Here is a 15,567-nt window from a genome sequence, read left to right on the forward strand (position 1 = left end):
ACCACTAACAGCGAGTGTGTGAGATATGATATGCAAACCATTTTCGTCCAGCAAACAAAGTTCCTCACAAACAAAAGTGTAAAGAGAAACCGAGCTCAGCACTTCAGTGATTGTAATCACTTATTTGGCAGCTCGTTGTTCAGTAATGGAGAGTAGCTGGAATTTATTCTCCGTGTAAGAGAAAAGTTTGCTTACTCTTCATTTTTTGTACAGTTCTGGTTATTATAGAGAATTATGTCTTTTGTTTTTACCACTGTATAATATTACTAGTCGTCAAAGTGTCATCACTAGTCGATGCCTCCACAGACACTTAAAATGCACAAGTCGATTAGCTTAGCTTAGCTTAGCATAAAGACTGGAAACCAGAGACTCTATAGAATAATGAACGTAGCCACCATGATGTCACCCATTCATTTGTACTCCTGTTTTGAAACGCTGGGTTCAGCATTTTGGCCATCGCCACTTGAATTTTTGGAGCCAGAAGTGACCATATTTGGAAGGAGCTGTGGAGGAGCGAAGAGTGGATCCGACTCATAGACTTTAGAGACGTCTCACCGATAGCCTGTCACTTAAAGTGGCCACGCCCTTAATTATGCCTAACTTTACGCCTTAATAAAATATAAACAGTTATTTAAAAAAAATCACACTCTGCCAGTAGGGCATTTTCACATGGGAGGCTGTAGGGATATACTCTGTTTTGGAGCCAGCCTCAAGTGGCCATTAGAGGAACTGCGGGTTTTGGCACTTTCAGCTCTGAAGCTTGACGCTTGCTGGAAAAGGGTAAACAGTTAGCCCACCTCTATCTGACGGGATCAAAATCCACCTACCAACACCTCTGAAGCTCTCTAATCAACATTATATATATAATTTATATCTAAAAACGGAACTGTAAAAATAACAAGTTGTGTTTTTTTCCAAAAGTTTTGTCATGATAGTGAAGTTATGGGCTAAGAAACAATCCGTCACATAAGCCCCTGTAAAACCACAATTTACAGACTGAACAAACGAGTAGTTATATGTCCATTGGAGAGTTTTAAAGGTGCTGGCAGGTGGAATTTAATACCTTTGTACAGAGCCAGGCTAGCTGTTCCTTCTGTTTCCAGTCTCTGGGCTAAGCTAAGCTAACTTACCGTACAGATATGAGGGTGGTATCCATCTTCTCATCTAACTCTTGGCAGGAAAGCAGAAAGGGCTTATTTAACAAAATATAGTTATTCATTAAAGGAGCTGTATGAAACATCACTACTACAAATGCAGCTGTATCCAGTATCTCACTATCACTATCCTCATTCATGTTTTAAGAAGCTACAAATTATATTCAGCCACAAAATAAACCCAAAAAGCAGAACATCAGAACAGAAGTACAGAGAGCTGTTGCTTAGAGATGATACACAAGTAGATGCATGTTGGGAATCTTTGGTCTGAACTGGGCTTAACACTGTTAGCTCTGTCAGCATTGTTCACGCTGTTAACACCGTTAGATGATAGGCACCAGCTCAGCCACCTCCATGTTGGGAGCCATGTGCAATCCTGACTCAGACTCAGCTGTGAATGTTGCATACAGCAAGACCATAAAACACCAGTGATGTTACAGTATGTGATAAATCCAGATTATGTCTTAATATTGACATGGTCGTACAAATAAATCATGTTAAATATCATCATTATTTTTGTGAGTGACCAAAGGAAATATGTACACTTGCTGATATTGGTAAAGATGGAGCTGCATGCTGCACAATTTGCCTTTATGAAGTGAAACCGTTGTTAAATTTCCATTTCAGCTGGGATACTGTGGAAATAACATTTTAAAATTAGATTTGAGTGGGCGTCTTCTTGCCATCCACGGTGACATTTCCCCCCTTAGTCAAAACAAAACTGGTGACGCCACTCATCATACACAGTTTGCTCGCTGCCACCCTCAGTACATTCTCCACTCCTCTGTGTCTTTTATGTCACTCCCCACCCTCCAGCTTTCTCTCTCCTTTTTGTATAAACTCAATTTCTCATTCAACTCACTCCCAACCTGTATCTGCAGAAACGTCTGTTGGTGATGAGAAAGAGGGAAAAGCACATAATAACTTCATGTCTATTTGAGTTTCTATCATCATGTTGCCTTAGTTACAGCTGCTATATAGATTGGTGTCCATACGAGCCTGGTTACTGTTTAACCTCCCCACCCACATTTGCCCAGATTAGGAAAATCAATAAGATAACAGCGGCAACACTGGCCTTACCTTGCACCAACAACACCCTTCTCACACGACAGCAACCTGCGCCAAACTTCCACATTTTACACCTTATAGTGAGGGGGAAAAAGTGGATTTAAAACACATGTTTGAGAGAAGGCAGAAGACGACATGGTTAATGTAAACACACAAGTCAGTTCAAGTATGGAACTTCCATTTGGTGAGTACACACTTTTTGTGTTTTTATGAACTCGGCCTGTTGGTTTCAGTGGGGGAAAAAAGTTGAGTGTAGCAGCTGCTTGCTTTTTCTTTCTTTCTTTCTTGTTGGCTTGTGCTGCGTCTGTTTGCCTCCAGAGCTCTGCTGGATCACTCGGGGTGGAAATATCATCGCCATTTGTGTGTGCCTTTTTCACACGGCTGTAATCCAGGAGGTGTGTCAGAGATATGGAGGTTGTTAATATAGGCCATGGGAGCCGGGCCTGATGGTGATGAAGGCACAGAGGTTTTTTTGAGATGTCAGAACAGTTGGCGCGCATCGTGTCTGAAGGGGTTTACAGGATGATTTGAAAGGACCTGATGTTGTTGGTGCAGCTGATGCAAGATGGAGTTCTGACAAGCTGCGGTGCTGGAAGAAGTCAGACGTGTTTTTATTCTGGACCTGGGGTGCTGAAAACAGTCTCTTCGCCACTGTGAAAAGCCTGAAATATGAAACTTTGATGAAGCTTACATTTTGTTACAGCTCATGTATACCATGCTGTAAAAACACAAACAGTAAAGTCTTTAAGATCACAGAATTCCCCATCACTCACATCTCTCTTCACACTGCTGCTATGAGGCAAGGTTAGTTTATTTATATCGCACATTTCATACACAGAGGCAACTCAAAGTGCTTCACACAGCACAGTTTATTGAAGTAAAAGAGGCCAGAGCAGGTGATTTATAGACAACCATCCGTAACTCAAAGTACTGTTCTATAACTGGCTGGTGCCTGGTGCAGATACCTGAGAACTGATGTTATGTATTCAGCTTTCTTTGTCTTTGTGAGAGCAGTCTGAAAGAGCTGAAGCTGCCTGTGTGCTTTATTAGAGAGACCAGAGTAAAGAGTGATCTAACCCTACCTGAGATGAAGGTATGAATTTGTTTTTCTAGACTCTGTTTGAATATTTATCCTCAAAGCAGCGGTGAATAAAGTTATGAAAATCTATACTCAAGTAAAAGTACAATTACTCCCATGAATGACTCAAGTAAAAGTGAGACTTGAGGTGCCCAGCACCTCAGTGGTCAGAACAGGTGTCCCATGTACAAAGGCATTGTCCTTGCAGCCGTGGGTTCGATTTCAACCTGCGGCCCCTTTGCTGCATATCATCCCCCTCTCTCCCCCTTTCACGTTTTAATCTGTCTTGTCTAGTAAAAGGCTAAAGCTAAAGAAAAATAATCTTTAAAAAAAGTGAAAGTAAAAGTTAAAAAGTACCTGATTCAAAAATGAAAGTGAAAAATAATGAAAGGACTTGTTGACATAACCTTTTTTGTAATGAATCAATCATGCTGAACCTTTTAATGAAGATTAATGACGTTAAAACCCCAACTGACCACTTGCTTGATTGATTGATTACCACATGAAACATTAACGTACCGGAAGGTAACGTTAGCTAGTTAATGACATTTGAGCCTACAGTATGTGTAACTTCAGCCTGTCCTCATTTCAAACTCATCAAACACCACCTGTTCGTCAGTGACTTCAGCGTCAGAAAGTGACGCACAGAGGCAGATTTTGCGATGGTATGATACGCACTGGGTGCGTTAATTTTAGAGGCAGCGAGCAACAACCCAACTTGCCCAATACAGCACTGTGTCAGTGGACATGGACGCACAGAGACACCCCCCGAGGTGGTATGATACGAAGTGGGTGGCTGCAGTTTGTAACGCTGTCAACAACTACTGTTATATAAAGAGGTACAATGTCGGTATAGGGAGGGTGGGAGGGGAGGTGTGAATTTTAAGTCAAAACATTATATTTTTCTCTAAACCACAGTTGGTACTTCTTTTTCCTCCAGGCAGCTGGAAACTCCTCGCACATTCTCCCCCACTACAATCAAGCTCAACACATTCTCACCTTAACGCTTTGTCAGTGGACATACACGTCAAAATATAACTTAAGTACCCTCCAGCATCTGCTTTGGTCGTTCAGGGATTGACACTCGTTACATGCATTCTGTCTTTTCAAAATACATTCCTGTTTTCACAGGAAATGTACAGTCTCTGCTCGTTAGATGCGTTTTTCAAAATAAACTTACAACGTAGATAAAACACTTTGTTTTAGGTTGATTTCCTCTGGTTTAGGCAACAAAAGCCTGTCGTTAGGTTAAGAGAAACACACCATGGTTTGGCTTAAAATTCATACATGAACCGAACAGCGGGCTCCAGGGTGAAAGTCCATAGTTTGTTTGACCCACTGCCCTCTACATGGACTTTAATCCCATTTCCACTGAGCAGTACAGTTCAGTTCAGTACGCTTTCTTTCTGTTTCCACTGTGAAAAGTTGTGGATGGTACCAATGGAACCGTTCTGTATCGTCCCCATTTTTGGTCCCCCCTCTGTTGGGGTACCTAGCACACAGATCTGGTACTAAAAGGTGGAGCTGTGAACACTGCAGTCTGATTGGTCAGTAGAGGATGGACACTCTGCAAATGTCGGCGTGCAGCCTTGTTCTGTGGACAATTAACGAGGTGCAGACTTCCATCTGTGTCACCAGTAACCCCGCCCACGTTTAAGGGTACGGTTTGCAGTGGGCACACTAGGGTCTAGGTACCATGTCTGAAGGGTACTTTTGGTTCTAAAGGTATCATACTGAAAGTGTTTGGTGGAAACAGGGCTTTTGTCCCTCTTTACATCATGATGATTGTTGGTGGCATTACTGCCATGAAAGGTGCCTCTCTGCATCTGTCTCTGAGTTGGGTTGTTGCCCACTGCCTCTAAAACTGACGTGCCTGGTGTGTATCATACTGCCGCCAAAGGTGCCTCTCTATGTTGACCTCAGTTGCCGAAATCCCTGAAAAAGTGGCAGGGAGTCAGTCCCTGTGTTTAGAGCAAAATTGGTGTCACAAGAGTATGAACAGCTAATGTAGTCAAGTAAAAAGTAGATTACTGGCTCAAAATAACACTTGTATAAAGAGCAGAAGTACAGTTTAAAAAAGAGACATGAAAAGTACTTGTCCTTTAACCAAACTTCTTTTTCACTCATGTGTGTTACTTGAAATAAGTTACTACCCACCCCCTGCCTCAAAGTCTTTATTTTTAGGGTAATAATAGGCCGACTTTGTTGTTGACTTGATATAGCTGTTAAAATTAAATCTAAATCAATAATAAGAAGAAGATTTCTGACAGAAGATTTTCTTTTTTCTATGACAGGCTACATACAGAACGTTCCCCTTGTGTGATGCGTGGCTCACTGTTCAGTACCACCTCTCACACCAGCTCCCTAAAACAGCAGTTGATGGATGTTTTGTTTTTACTTCTGTGGTCATTCATTGGATGATTTGCATAAAACAGTGGGATGTGGAGATGCAAATTTCACAATGCTCCGACCAAATGAGAAAAAAAAAAAAAGTTAAAATTACTGATTAATGTGGCTCAAGGGTTGGTTTGTCCCTGAACAGATGTTGCTGTGTTATTCTGGTAGCCCTGAGAGTGATGGGTTTCCTTTTCTGGTTATCCATCTAATAGGTTTATCGCACACCTGCTCTCCCCATTTCTCTGAACTCTACTGCATCAGCCCATTACTGTCACTCCTGCTGAAGGCCTGCTCACACAGAGTGGCTCAGGTGCTTTTGTTTTCCCTTTAGCCAGTTTGTGACACTGTCACAGAATTCCTTTGTGTGAAATTCTACTCAAAAAAATAAATAATTGTCTCAGATTCTCAGCAAAATTATTATCTTTAAAAGCTAGGAACCTGGGATTTGTATTGTCCCATTTTTCCCACTCTTTAAATTTTGTTCCTGGATTTATTATTTTATTCATTATGTTATTATTTACTCTTTTTTTATTTTATTAAACAGAACAGTAAGTTCACACAGTTTATTCAAAATATGTATTTGTATTATTGACCCCTGTCACATGACTGTCTGCAAACTATTCCTCTTTTGTCGAACAGTTTATGCAACAACAGAGGAGGTTAAATAAAACAGCACAGCAACAATCTCCGCTCTCGTTTCGTCAAGGTTAGCAATCTCAAGCAACTCAGTCGCCAGAAAAAATGTTCGCATTGTATGTTTCTGTAAACCACAGATATGTTTTATTTGTGCGTGTGATTAACGTGTGGATAGGTTTTACCACAAAAACAACTTGATTATAGTTGGAAAAAGATTATGTTTTGGGTTAAAAAACAAATGTTTCGTGGCACAAAAGCCGCTGGAAAAGCAGGGGCTGGTTGGTAAAACACCCAGGTTGCGTGGCTCAGTGGAAACACAACGAGGGGTCACAGAAAAACAACCTGTTGTTGTTGTTTGTTGGTCTCACAGAGTGGTCTGCAGCTTAGCAGCTGTCTCGCCAGTGTCATCTTCAGGAATATTGATATGCTTCGTATGAAATGAAACGTAACATATGTGTGCAAACATTTTCTTCTGGTTGCTGGGCTGTCAAGACAGTTTGTTCTTGGTCAAATGGTCAAATACATGTTGAAGTTCACCTCAACGCAAACTTTTCCCATTTTAAATGCCCTTTGAGTAGCCCTTCACAAAAATCAAGTCACAAGAAAAAAATATTCACTTATTAAAAACAAAAGGCCAAATAATTGTATTTAATTCACGTTTTTCTTTTATTTATAACACAGTAAATACATGCACTAAAAGGACATATAACAACATGTATTGTATTTTAATTTCTTTTTATTCAGCTTTCTAAATCTTCCATATTATATTACACATTTACACATTCAACACAACTACAATAGCACACTAGTGAAAACAGCGTCTTTCAACATGACAGAATCTTTTAAACAGGACATGAGGCACCACACTGTGATTCATCCTCATGAGTCAAGTATGGCAGCTACTGAATATTTATTAGAGATTTTCAATACTTGAGGCATCACTTTACTCCACATCATGTGAAGAGGCCAAGACACTGTTACAACTGTACTGATAATCTCATCTTTAGAGGACGTGTCTGGTGATATTCTTTGTTGTTCTTATCAACATATATGCCACGACAAGACCAAAACCAACAATTAATAGATTGACCTTACAAGTATTGTGTTTGTAGCTAAAGCTTGATAGATCTTATTTAGCTATCATTATTTTACAACCTGGTTTCACTCTGGAGTCGTGAAATATTGGCACTTAGGCAGTGATTTCCAGCGTCACACACTGACGAAAAAAACATCTTTTCACGTTGGCATGAAACGTGACCGGGGAAAACGTGGCAGCTAAATTAAGGGGGCAAAAAGTGCAGGTAAAGCGGGTGGGAGGGAGGGTGGATGGGTCCAAAAACCCAACCACGTGCGTGTGTTGGCTAAACGTAAACACGTGCATTTGTTGTTGTAGAAAATAAAATGTGATTTGCAGTGTTGTACCAACGTAGTGCTTTTATTTTGAAAGAGACTGTATGGAAACTGTACATTTCCTGTGTAATCGGAAGTGTATTTTGAAAACAGACAATGCATGTAACAGGCTGAAGTTGGCACGGCATCCCAGAACGTCAACAACCAACACACCCAGGGTACCTTTCACGTCACGTCGTCGTGGAAAGTCCATGACCAAATTTTGATATGTGACGAGATCGGAGTGAGAATGTGTTGTGTTGTATACGAGCTACACTGTTGCCCTGGGTGACATGTTGTTTCATTATAATAAATGAGGGCACTAAAGTTAATTTTGACTGCATCCTGTCCTGCCACTGTAAATAGTCCCCAACAGACACTACATTTACTTCCGTGTGTGTAACGTTTGCAAAAAACTACAGTGCCCAGCTGTTTTAGGGAATTATTAAGCTGTTTTCAAACATGGAAGTTTATATTTATGACCTGTTGTTAAGGATTTAAGTCTTTAGGAACTATTGGGCCACAGACAGGGCAGAGCAGCCATAGAGCACTGTTAGATGAACTAACATATTGTTGTTTCTGATCTTTATAATCCTCATCCTTTCAACTACACACTATGAAAAGGAGTCCAGTCTAGAGAGAGACCGTATTATATGCATGCATTTTGTGCCACCTCTTTAATCCACGACCATAAAACTGTCTCACCTGAGTTGCACTGTTTTCGAGTACAATAACAACCTTTTCTGAAAAGGATTTGTTTGTCCAGTATATGCTCAACAAATCTTCCAAAACCAGGACATTTATGTTACAAATGCATTCTTTGGCAGCTGCCTGCACTAAGCCTCTTTTTAGCCTAGATCGGTTTAAACTATGCGTCTTTGTCCAAACAGACTGCAAAACACTGCTCAGTTTTCCTCACGACTGTGCTGACATCATGACTCCGGCAAACAACAAATGTAACATGCTTAAATATCTATGTCACATATACTGAAAGATTACAGCTGTCATACAAAGTACAAAGATTTCGATTAATTTCTACTAAATCAGTTATGTCTTGTACCAAAACAACCTTGTTAGACTCAACTACTGAGACAAGCTGACGAACCTCTCTCTCAGCAAGGTAACTTACAATATAGCTCCGACAACACACACAACTTGTGTCAGACATATGTGATTAATTGCCCAACGGTCACAAACTCCTGAGCTCTGCTGTTGGCAGAGTCACTGGGTGAATGTAAACATGACAGCAGGCGTTCAACAGCTCCTCAGCGGATATCTGTTTGCCTACAGAGCTGAATGATTTGACAGAGGGGCGCAGAGAGGCTCCTTAATATACACCATCTGCAGGACAGAAAAGTTAACTGTTCAAAATGACTTAAGACAACATGTTCTCTTCAAAGAACCTCACACATACTAGCAGCAGAATGTATTTAAAGTACCAAAAGTAGAAGTGCTCATAATGGAGAATGTCCCATTTCAGGGGTTCATTAAGTTTAAATTATTGATGTAATAAGAAGTAAGAAAGTAAAGTTGTCAGATAAAAGCAATGATGTTAAAACGTGTAATATTTCCCTCTGAAATGTAGCGGAGTACAAATATATAAAGTAGCACAAATTACAAATACTCAAGTACAGTTCTGAGGTACTTGTACTTCTCTGGAGTACAGTACTTAGTGAATGTACTTAATTACTTTCCTATGTATTATCAGTAAAACGTACTTAAAGTAGCAAAAGTAAAAGTACTTAATAAGTGGCAAAATGGCCTCTGTTAGTGTTCATATATCATATATGATAATATTATTATTGATGCATTGGTGCATAAAAAGGATGATTAGATTTTAGCTTCCTACTTTTTTGTTCACATTTATTAACGTTTGATCAGATGCACTGTGTGTGAAATATGAATTTAGAAATAACTATAGCTGTCCAATGAAAATGTACAAAATTAGAGTAGAAGTACTCAGTAATATAAGGTGGAAGCACTCAGGTAAAGCACAAGTACCTCAAAATTGTACTTAAGTACAATAATTGAGTAAATGCTTTTAGTTATATTTAAAAAAAAAAAAATACTGATTGAAGGAGTGTGTTTGTACTGAAAGACCTTTATAACAGACACAGTGACCTGCACTTTGAGACTCAAGTCTGGACTTCAACACGAGTCATTCTATTAACTAGTGCCTTAGTGTGAAGCGCTGACTAAATCAGTTGAGTTTAAAGCTACTCTTACCTTTCTTGGATTTCTCACAACACACACAGAAAAAATTTGAACATCGACAACTCCACCTCCCTCCAAAGGCCTACTCCCCCCTCCTCCATTATGTCCTCATTACGTCTATGATAGACATAGGCGTTGTCAAGGTAACGTCAGATACACGGAAGAGAAGAGCGAGTGTAACGTTACAACCAAGACAGTCAAACTAAGTTATATTAAACATAACGTTACCTGTCCTGCACAGTCAAACGCAACTCCGGAGTTTTGAAACTCAACAAGAGTCAGTGATGACTGATGGGTTTTAGAATAAGGTTACAGTGCTAACGTTAGATAGTAGCATTAACGTTACTAGTAAATGGAAACGCACAAGGAAGATAACGTTAATGTTTCAGAGGCTACGCTAAAGTAGGCTAACGTTAGCCATTAGCAACTGGATGCTGTGTTGTCATATTTAACGTTATATGTTATATTAGAAGCAAACTAAACATAACGTTACCTGTCCTGCACAGTCAAACGCAACCCCGGAGTTTTGAAACTTATCCGGGGTCAGTGATGACTGATGAGTTTTATAATATAACGTAAACGCTAACGTTAGATAGTACTGGTGACTGGCAACAAACAAGGAAGATAATACAGAGGCTCAGGCAACGTTAGGCTACAGTAGGCTAACTGTTAGCGTTACGCGAGCGGTTACGTCAGTCGGAGGCCCCCACGTGAGGAAGACAGACAGGATGGTCGGCCAACCATTGCATTCAGTCCGAATATGAGAATGGTATAATTATGAGTTTTTATCTCAGCACATTTTAGTGTGCCATCAGCTTATTAATAGCATTTTAATCTAAACAAAGAAAAGCGTAAAATTTCCAGAAAGGTAAGTGTTGCTTTAACAATTTACATCTGAGCCTTTCAGCCTCTGTGGGCTCACAAGACACTACAAGAGCAAGAGCAGTAACACTGATGCAAAATCTCCATGCATGTCAAACAGAGTCAAATAATCAGAGCAGGTATAAACACCGTCCTCCTCCTGAGGCGTTACAGCGGGGCAGCATAACTGATCAATCGTTCATTTTATGATAAAAGCACCAGAATTGGTACTTATAGCTTAATATGTGTGGAAGACATCCAGATATTGGGGCTTCCAATGTGTTTCTCAAGGTCAAAAACCATAAAATAGACACCAAGCTTGCATTTGTACCTCATCTCGTTCAAAAGTTAAGGCCGAAACGATTTTCAGGTAGCGGCCATATTGGATTTTGCTGCCATGGTCAACAGAATGCCCAAATATCCAGATGTCTTCCACATATATTAAGCTATATATGTACCAAATTTGGTGCCTTTATCACAAACTGAATGACTGTGTTGATTTTGTAAGCTCTGACGCCCCACTATTACAGCTATAAAACATAACTTAGACACATTTAAACATAAAAATTAAGTCTGAATATTATCTAAATTAATCTCCAGTTTTGTCAAGATCCGAAACTCTGATACAGATTCGTCTTTGTTTCAACTTATTGCAGTAATAAAGCCTCTGATTGTGTCAGAGGTGTTTTTGTTTTCCCTTCAACTTGCAGCTTCAGTTTGTGGCTGTGACCTTGTGATAAGACAGTAACAGGAACTTGATCTCTGGAAAATTTATCATAAAATAAGATAAAGAATATAAGTAACTGCAGCTATATAGGAAGTATTAAGCTTGTGTCACAGAAAAGTTACAGTTCAGTGTCCTGGTGAACACTCAGCTAATGAAGTGAAATTGAGTCCGTACTGTAATCCGGGTGTTCAAGTCTCCAATCAAATCTCATTGTGACAGGCATTAGGGGGATTATCCCTGGGTGCTGTGGGCCCTTACAGCCGGCCCGGTGGCCCCGGCAAACAGCACTATCCAGTAACAGTGGCTCTGCTTCTCCTCCCAGCCTGCCTCAGCCTGGCCGGGCTCGAGAGAGCCGCTGAGGCTCATGGGCCTTCACTCAGCTGGCCGGCTCACTGTCAGGGCTCGGCCTTCAGAGGTATGTATGGCCAGGATGGGACGCTGCACTTCACAGACCCAGGTACAGGTAACAGGAACAGAGAGAGCTCTGAGAATCAGGAATCAGTGTGAAGATTTTTTCAGATTGGAGGGCGAAAAACAAGCTGCTGTTTGTGTGTTAAAACCGTGGAACTGTGGGAAGTAAAGCTGCTGGAGGCTTACAGACGCAGAGATGGTGTGGAAATATAATAGTGTTCAGAGGAAGGAAAGCTTTACATGTTGACTGTCTACAAAGGCTGCTTCATTTAGGAAAATATATATAATGTAAGAACATGTTGACAACACCACTTCTTGGATTATATGTGATGAATATTTTGGATTCAGCAGTTTGTGGATAAAGATTCTAGTATGAGGCTGGGTAACAACTGGAGTGTGCACTTTGTGTTGAGTCCACATGATGGCGGTAGTTAGTTGTGATTTCATGTTGCATGGCTGGCAGAGTTAGAAAGAACACTCATGTAGACTCAGATACAGTTCTGAGGTATTTTACTCAGTGGTGGAAGGAATGAAGTGATAATACTTAGTGAGAATAACTGTGTATTTTTTTTGGGAGTGTCTGTACTTTGCTTTACTCTTTATATTTCTGTCAACTTCCACTTTTACTCCAATACATTCAGTATGTTGAGGTAAAAGTATACTCTTTTTTGTGTGAAGAAAAACCTTGTTTTGCTTAAGTTTAACGTACACTGCATTTTTAGGTGGTGTACATGTTAATAAGGAATTAACGTTATAATCCTTAGAATTCTGACCGCTAGCTTTTTTTCTAAATTAAAAGCATTTACTTGCACTTTTACTTATAGTACTCAATTACACTTAATATAATAAAATTACTTAAGTACAGTAAATATAAGATACTGCCATACTTTAACCGACACTTACACTTCACTAAAACCTTTGATGAGCTTTTAAGGTGTGATGCAGTGTTTTATAATGTGGTTAAAATGAGCTCTACCTCGACCAGTTGTGACATTAAAGTGCTCCTAACATAATAATTTAACATTAAATTATACAATATATTATCATAAAACTTAAATGAGCTGAATGCTTTGACTTTTCAAACTTAAAGTTTTGCTGAAAATACTTTCACTTTTTCTTAAGTAAGGTTTTCAGTCCAGCCCAGCTGACATCAGGGAGATGTTACCCAAGACAGATGTTAAACTTTGGTTTGCATTAAAATCGTGTTGACGATATTTTAAATGTCAAATGATGTTTCATGCTATGTGGACATTAACATTACTAAGTTTTGCAGACTTTTGTTTTTTTCTCCATACCTTACAATACATCGTTATTTATATCAAGATGACGTTAGCATGAGACATTTGGAAGAAGTTGGATTTCGTTTACTTAACGGCGGCTGTGGCTCAGGAGATAGAGCGGATCGTTCACTAATCGGAAGATCGGTGGTTAGATCCCCAGCTCCTCCAGTCCACATGTTGAAGTATCTTTCGGCAAGAGACTGAGCCCCAAAACTGCTGCCAATGGCTGTTCCATTCGTGTATGAGTGTATTAAAAAGAAACTGAGTAGCAGGTGGCACCTGTATGGTCGCCACCAGTGTATGAATATGTGTGTGAATGGCTAAATGCGACTGGTAGTGTAAAAAGTGGTTGGAAGACTAGGAAGGTCGCTATACAAGGTCCATTTACCATTTAACAAAAAAATATTAATGCTATCTGTCGTCTGTATTCTATGTCAAATTGATGCTGGCATTAGGTTTTGATTTTGGTCAATGTCACAACCTAAATTTAACCAAATATTAACATCTAATAATCAGCTAGGAGGATTTTTACTTGTAAAAGTTGGTGGGGGAAATGGAAATGATTGGCCCGGGCCCCAATGGAACGGGGGCCCTTGAAAACCCTGGAATGAAAAGTTTGATTTTATTTGGACTTTTTATTTTTTTTTTACTTTTAAGTAATTACCTTTACTAAATTACTAAATCAAAACTGGCTGAATAAACTGATTGAAAGACTAAACTTTGTATTAAAAAATAGTGGAAGCTCTCTGAGGCTTTTCTCATCCTGTAAAGACATAAAATGGTTTCATCCGCCCCAGCACCAGGATCCCTCTCTATATGCTGCTTGAGCTGAGTATATGACTGTTATGTTGCTGGATCACCAACGTACACTGCCATGTTTTTCCCCAAGAAAGAGGAATCTGGGTTCGAGAAAGAAAAAGAAAGGAATGAGAGAGAAAGTAAACTGATGTGCGTGAGAGACATGGATCAAGAGAGGAAGGGAAGGGGGCCCCCCAGATAATGCTTCAGCATAGGGCCCAGAATTTTGTGCTACATTACCGCTGCTTGTAAGGGAGTGCTTTTGCAGTGCTGCATCTTAAGCAGCTTTCCCACTGCGCAAAAACCTGTTAACACCCACTAACATCTTATTGGCTCCGTCTCCAATCAGCATGGATGGAAACACAACACCCAGGTAAATGTGCTAATTTTAGCCCCTTAACTGGCAAGATGCTACATGTCACTACCACAAAATACCGTCCGTCTCCACCCAAGCAGCGCTGACACATCAATCCAAATTAGTCTGCACCAAGTTTGAAAGAGAGGCTGAACAAGTAAGAAGAAGTGACCACAGTAAAGTTTTCACCGGCCTCCATGCTGCTTTCTGATGAGTACTAACGTGTTTTCAGGCCTCTCTGTGACATTGAATGTGACACACCAAAACAAAACAACAAAAGAAAAGCAAACTCGTCTACTTCAGAGTTGTGTACACAGGTTTGATGCACTGACAATGGGAAAGGAGTCTAAAGCCCTATTTGGACGGGATTAGTTTAACGTGGAGACGTGGGGTAAAGTAATTATTACCAGGGATTTTAGTCCCGTCCGAACGCGCCATGTCTTTAATCATTATGGATAATGTCAGTAAAAATTACAGCGACTTTTACCTTCTGTAAAACAGTCCGGAGAAAATACCTCGGGTAATATTAATCCCGTGCGAACGCGATCCTCTGTAAAAATGTATGTAAATATTTCGTCACGTCCTGTTTACAACCATTTTTCTGCGTTTTTTCGATGATGGAGGAGCTTGAAGAAGCATTCGGTGTTGTTGGCAGTCGTGATACACATTCTTCTAATGATCGCGTAGCCCTACGTGGGAGACCAATCAAAAAGGTCGAGAAGAAAGCACTTTTCAGAGCCACAAGACCTCTGGTTGTGTTAGGTAGGCCTAATATAAATCCATATTGCTAATCGTTGTGTACACACATTCCTGATCATGGGCAATATTTCATATTGGGCTAATCATTAAACGGGCACTGTGTAGGAATTTCTCCCATCTAGTGTTGAGATTGTATATTGCATTCAAACTGATAGCGCACTCTAGCGCCTCACTGTTTCAAACGCGTATTGCAACAACGGTAGCTACTGTGTACCGAAAAAGCTATGATAACATTGATGAAACCATGTCATCCGATACTTCGTGGAGTATTCATTCAGGCTCCTACGCAGACACACGCGACGGAAGTTGACAAACCCCCTCCTCACCATGCTGGCTGTGTTTACAACGTAGGACTGTTGGGGCGGGTGTAAATCGAAACAAACCAATCACGGCTTGTCTTTTGACAACTGACAAGTGGCTCAACCTCACACACCTCATCC

At 40.2% G+C, this 15,567-nt stretch overlaps 1 protein-coding gene across 1 annotated transcript in view; it reads left to right on the forward strand.

The window, feature by feature from the left end:
- The first annotated feature begins 2,249 nt into the window (after positions 1-2,249).
- The window catches only part of hnf4a (hepatocyte nuclear factor 4, alpha), a 32,264-nt gene continuing 18,946 nt past the window's right edge, over positions 2,250-15,567 (forward strand). The window contains exon 1 of the mRNA XM_050064088.1: positions 2,250-2,406. Within this exon, the coding sequence (XP_049920045.1) occupies positions 2,358-2,406 (49 nt within the window). The 5' untranslated portion in view covers positions 2,250-2,357. The remainder of the gene's footprint in view (positions 2,407-15,567) is intronic.

Source organism: Epinephelus moara, chromosome 16, assembly GCF_006386435.1.
Source record: "Epinephelus moara isolate mb chromosome 16, YSFRI_EMoa_1.0, whole genome shotgun sequence".
Lineage (NCBI taxonomy): Eukaryota > Metazoa > Chordata > Actinopteri > Perciformes > Serranidae > Epinephelus > Epinephelus moara.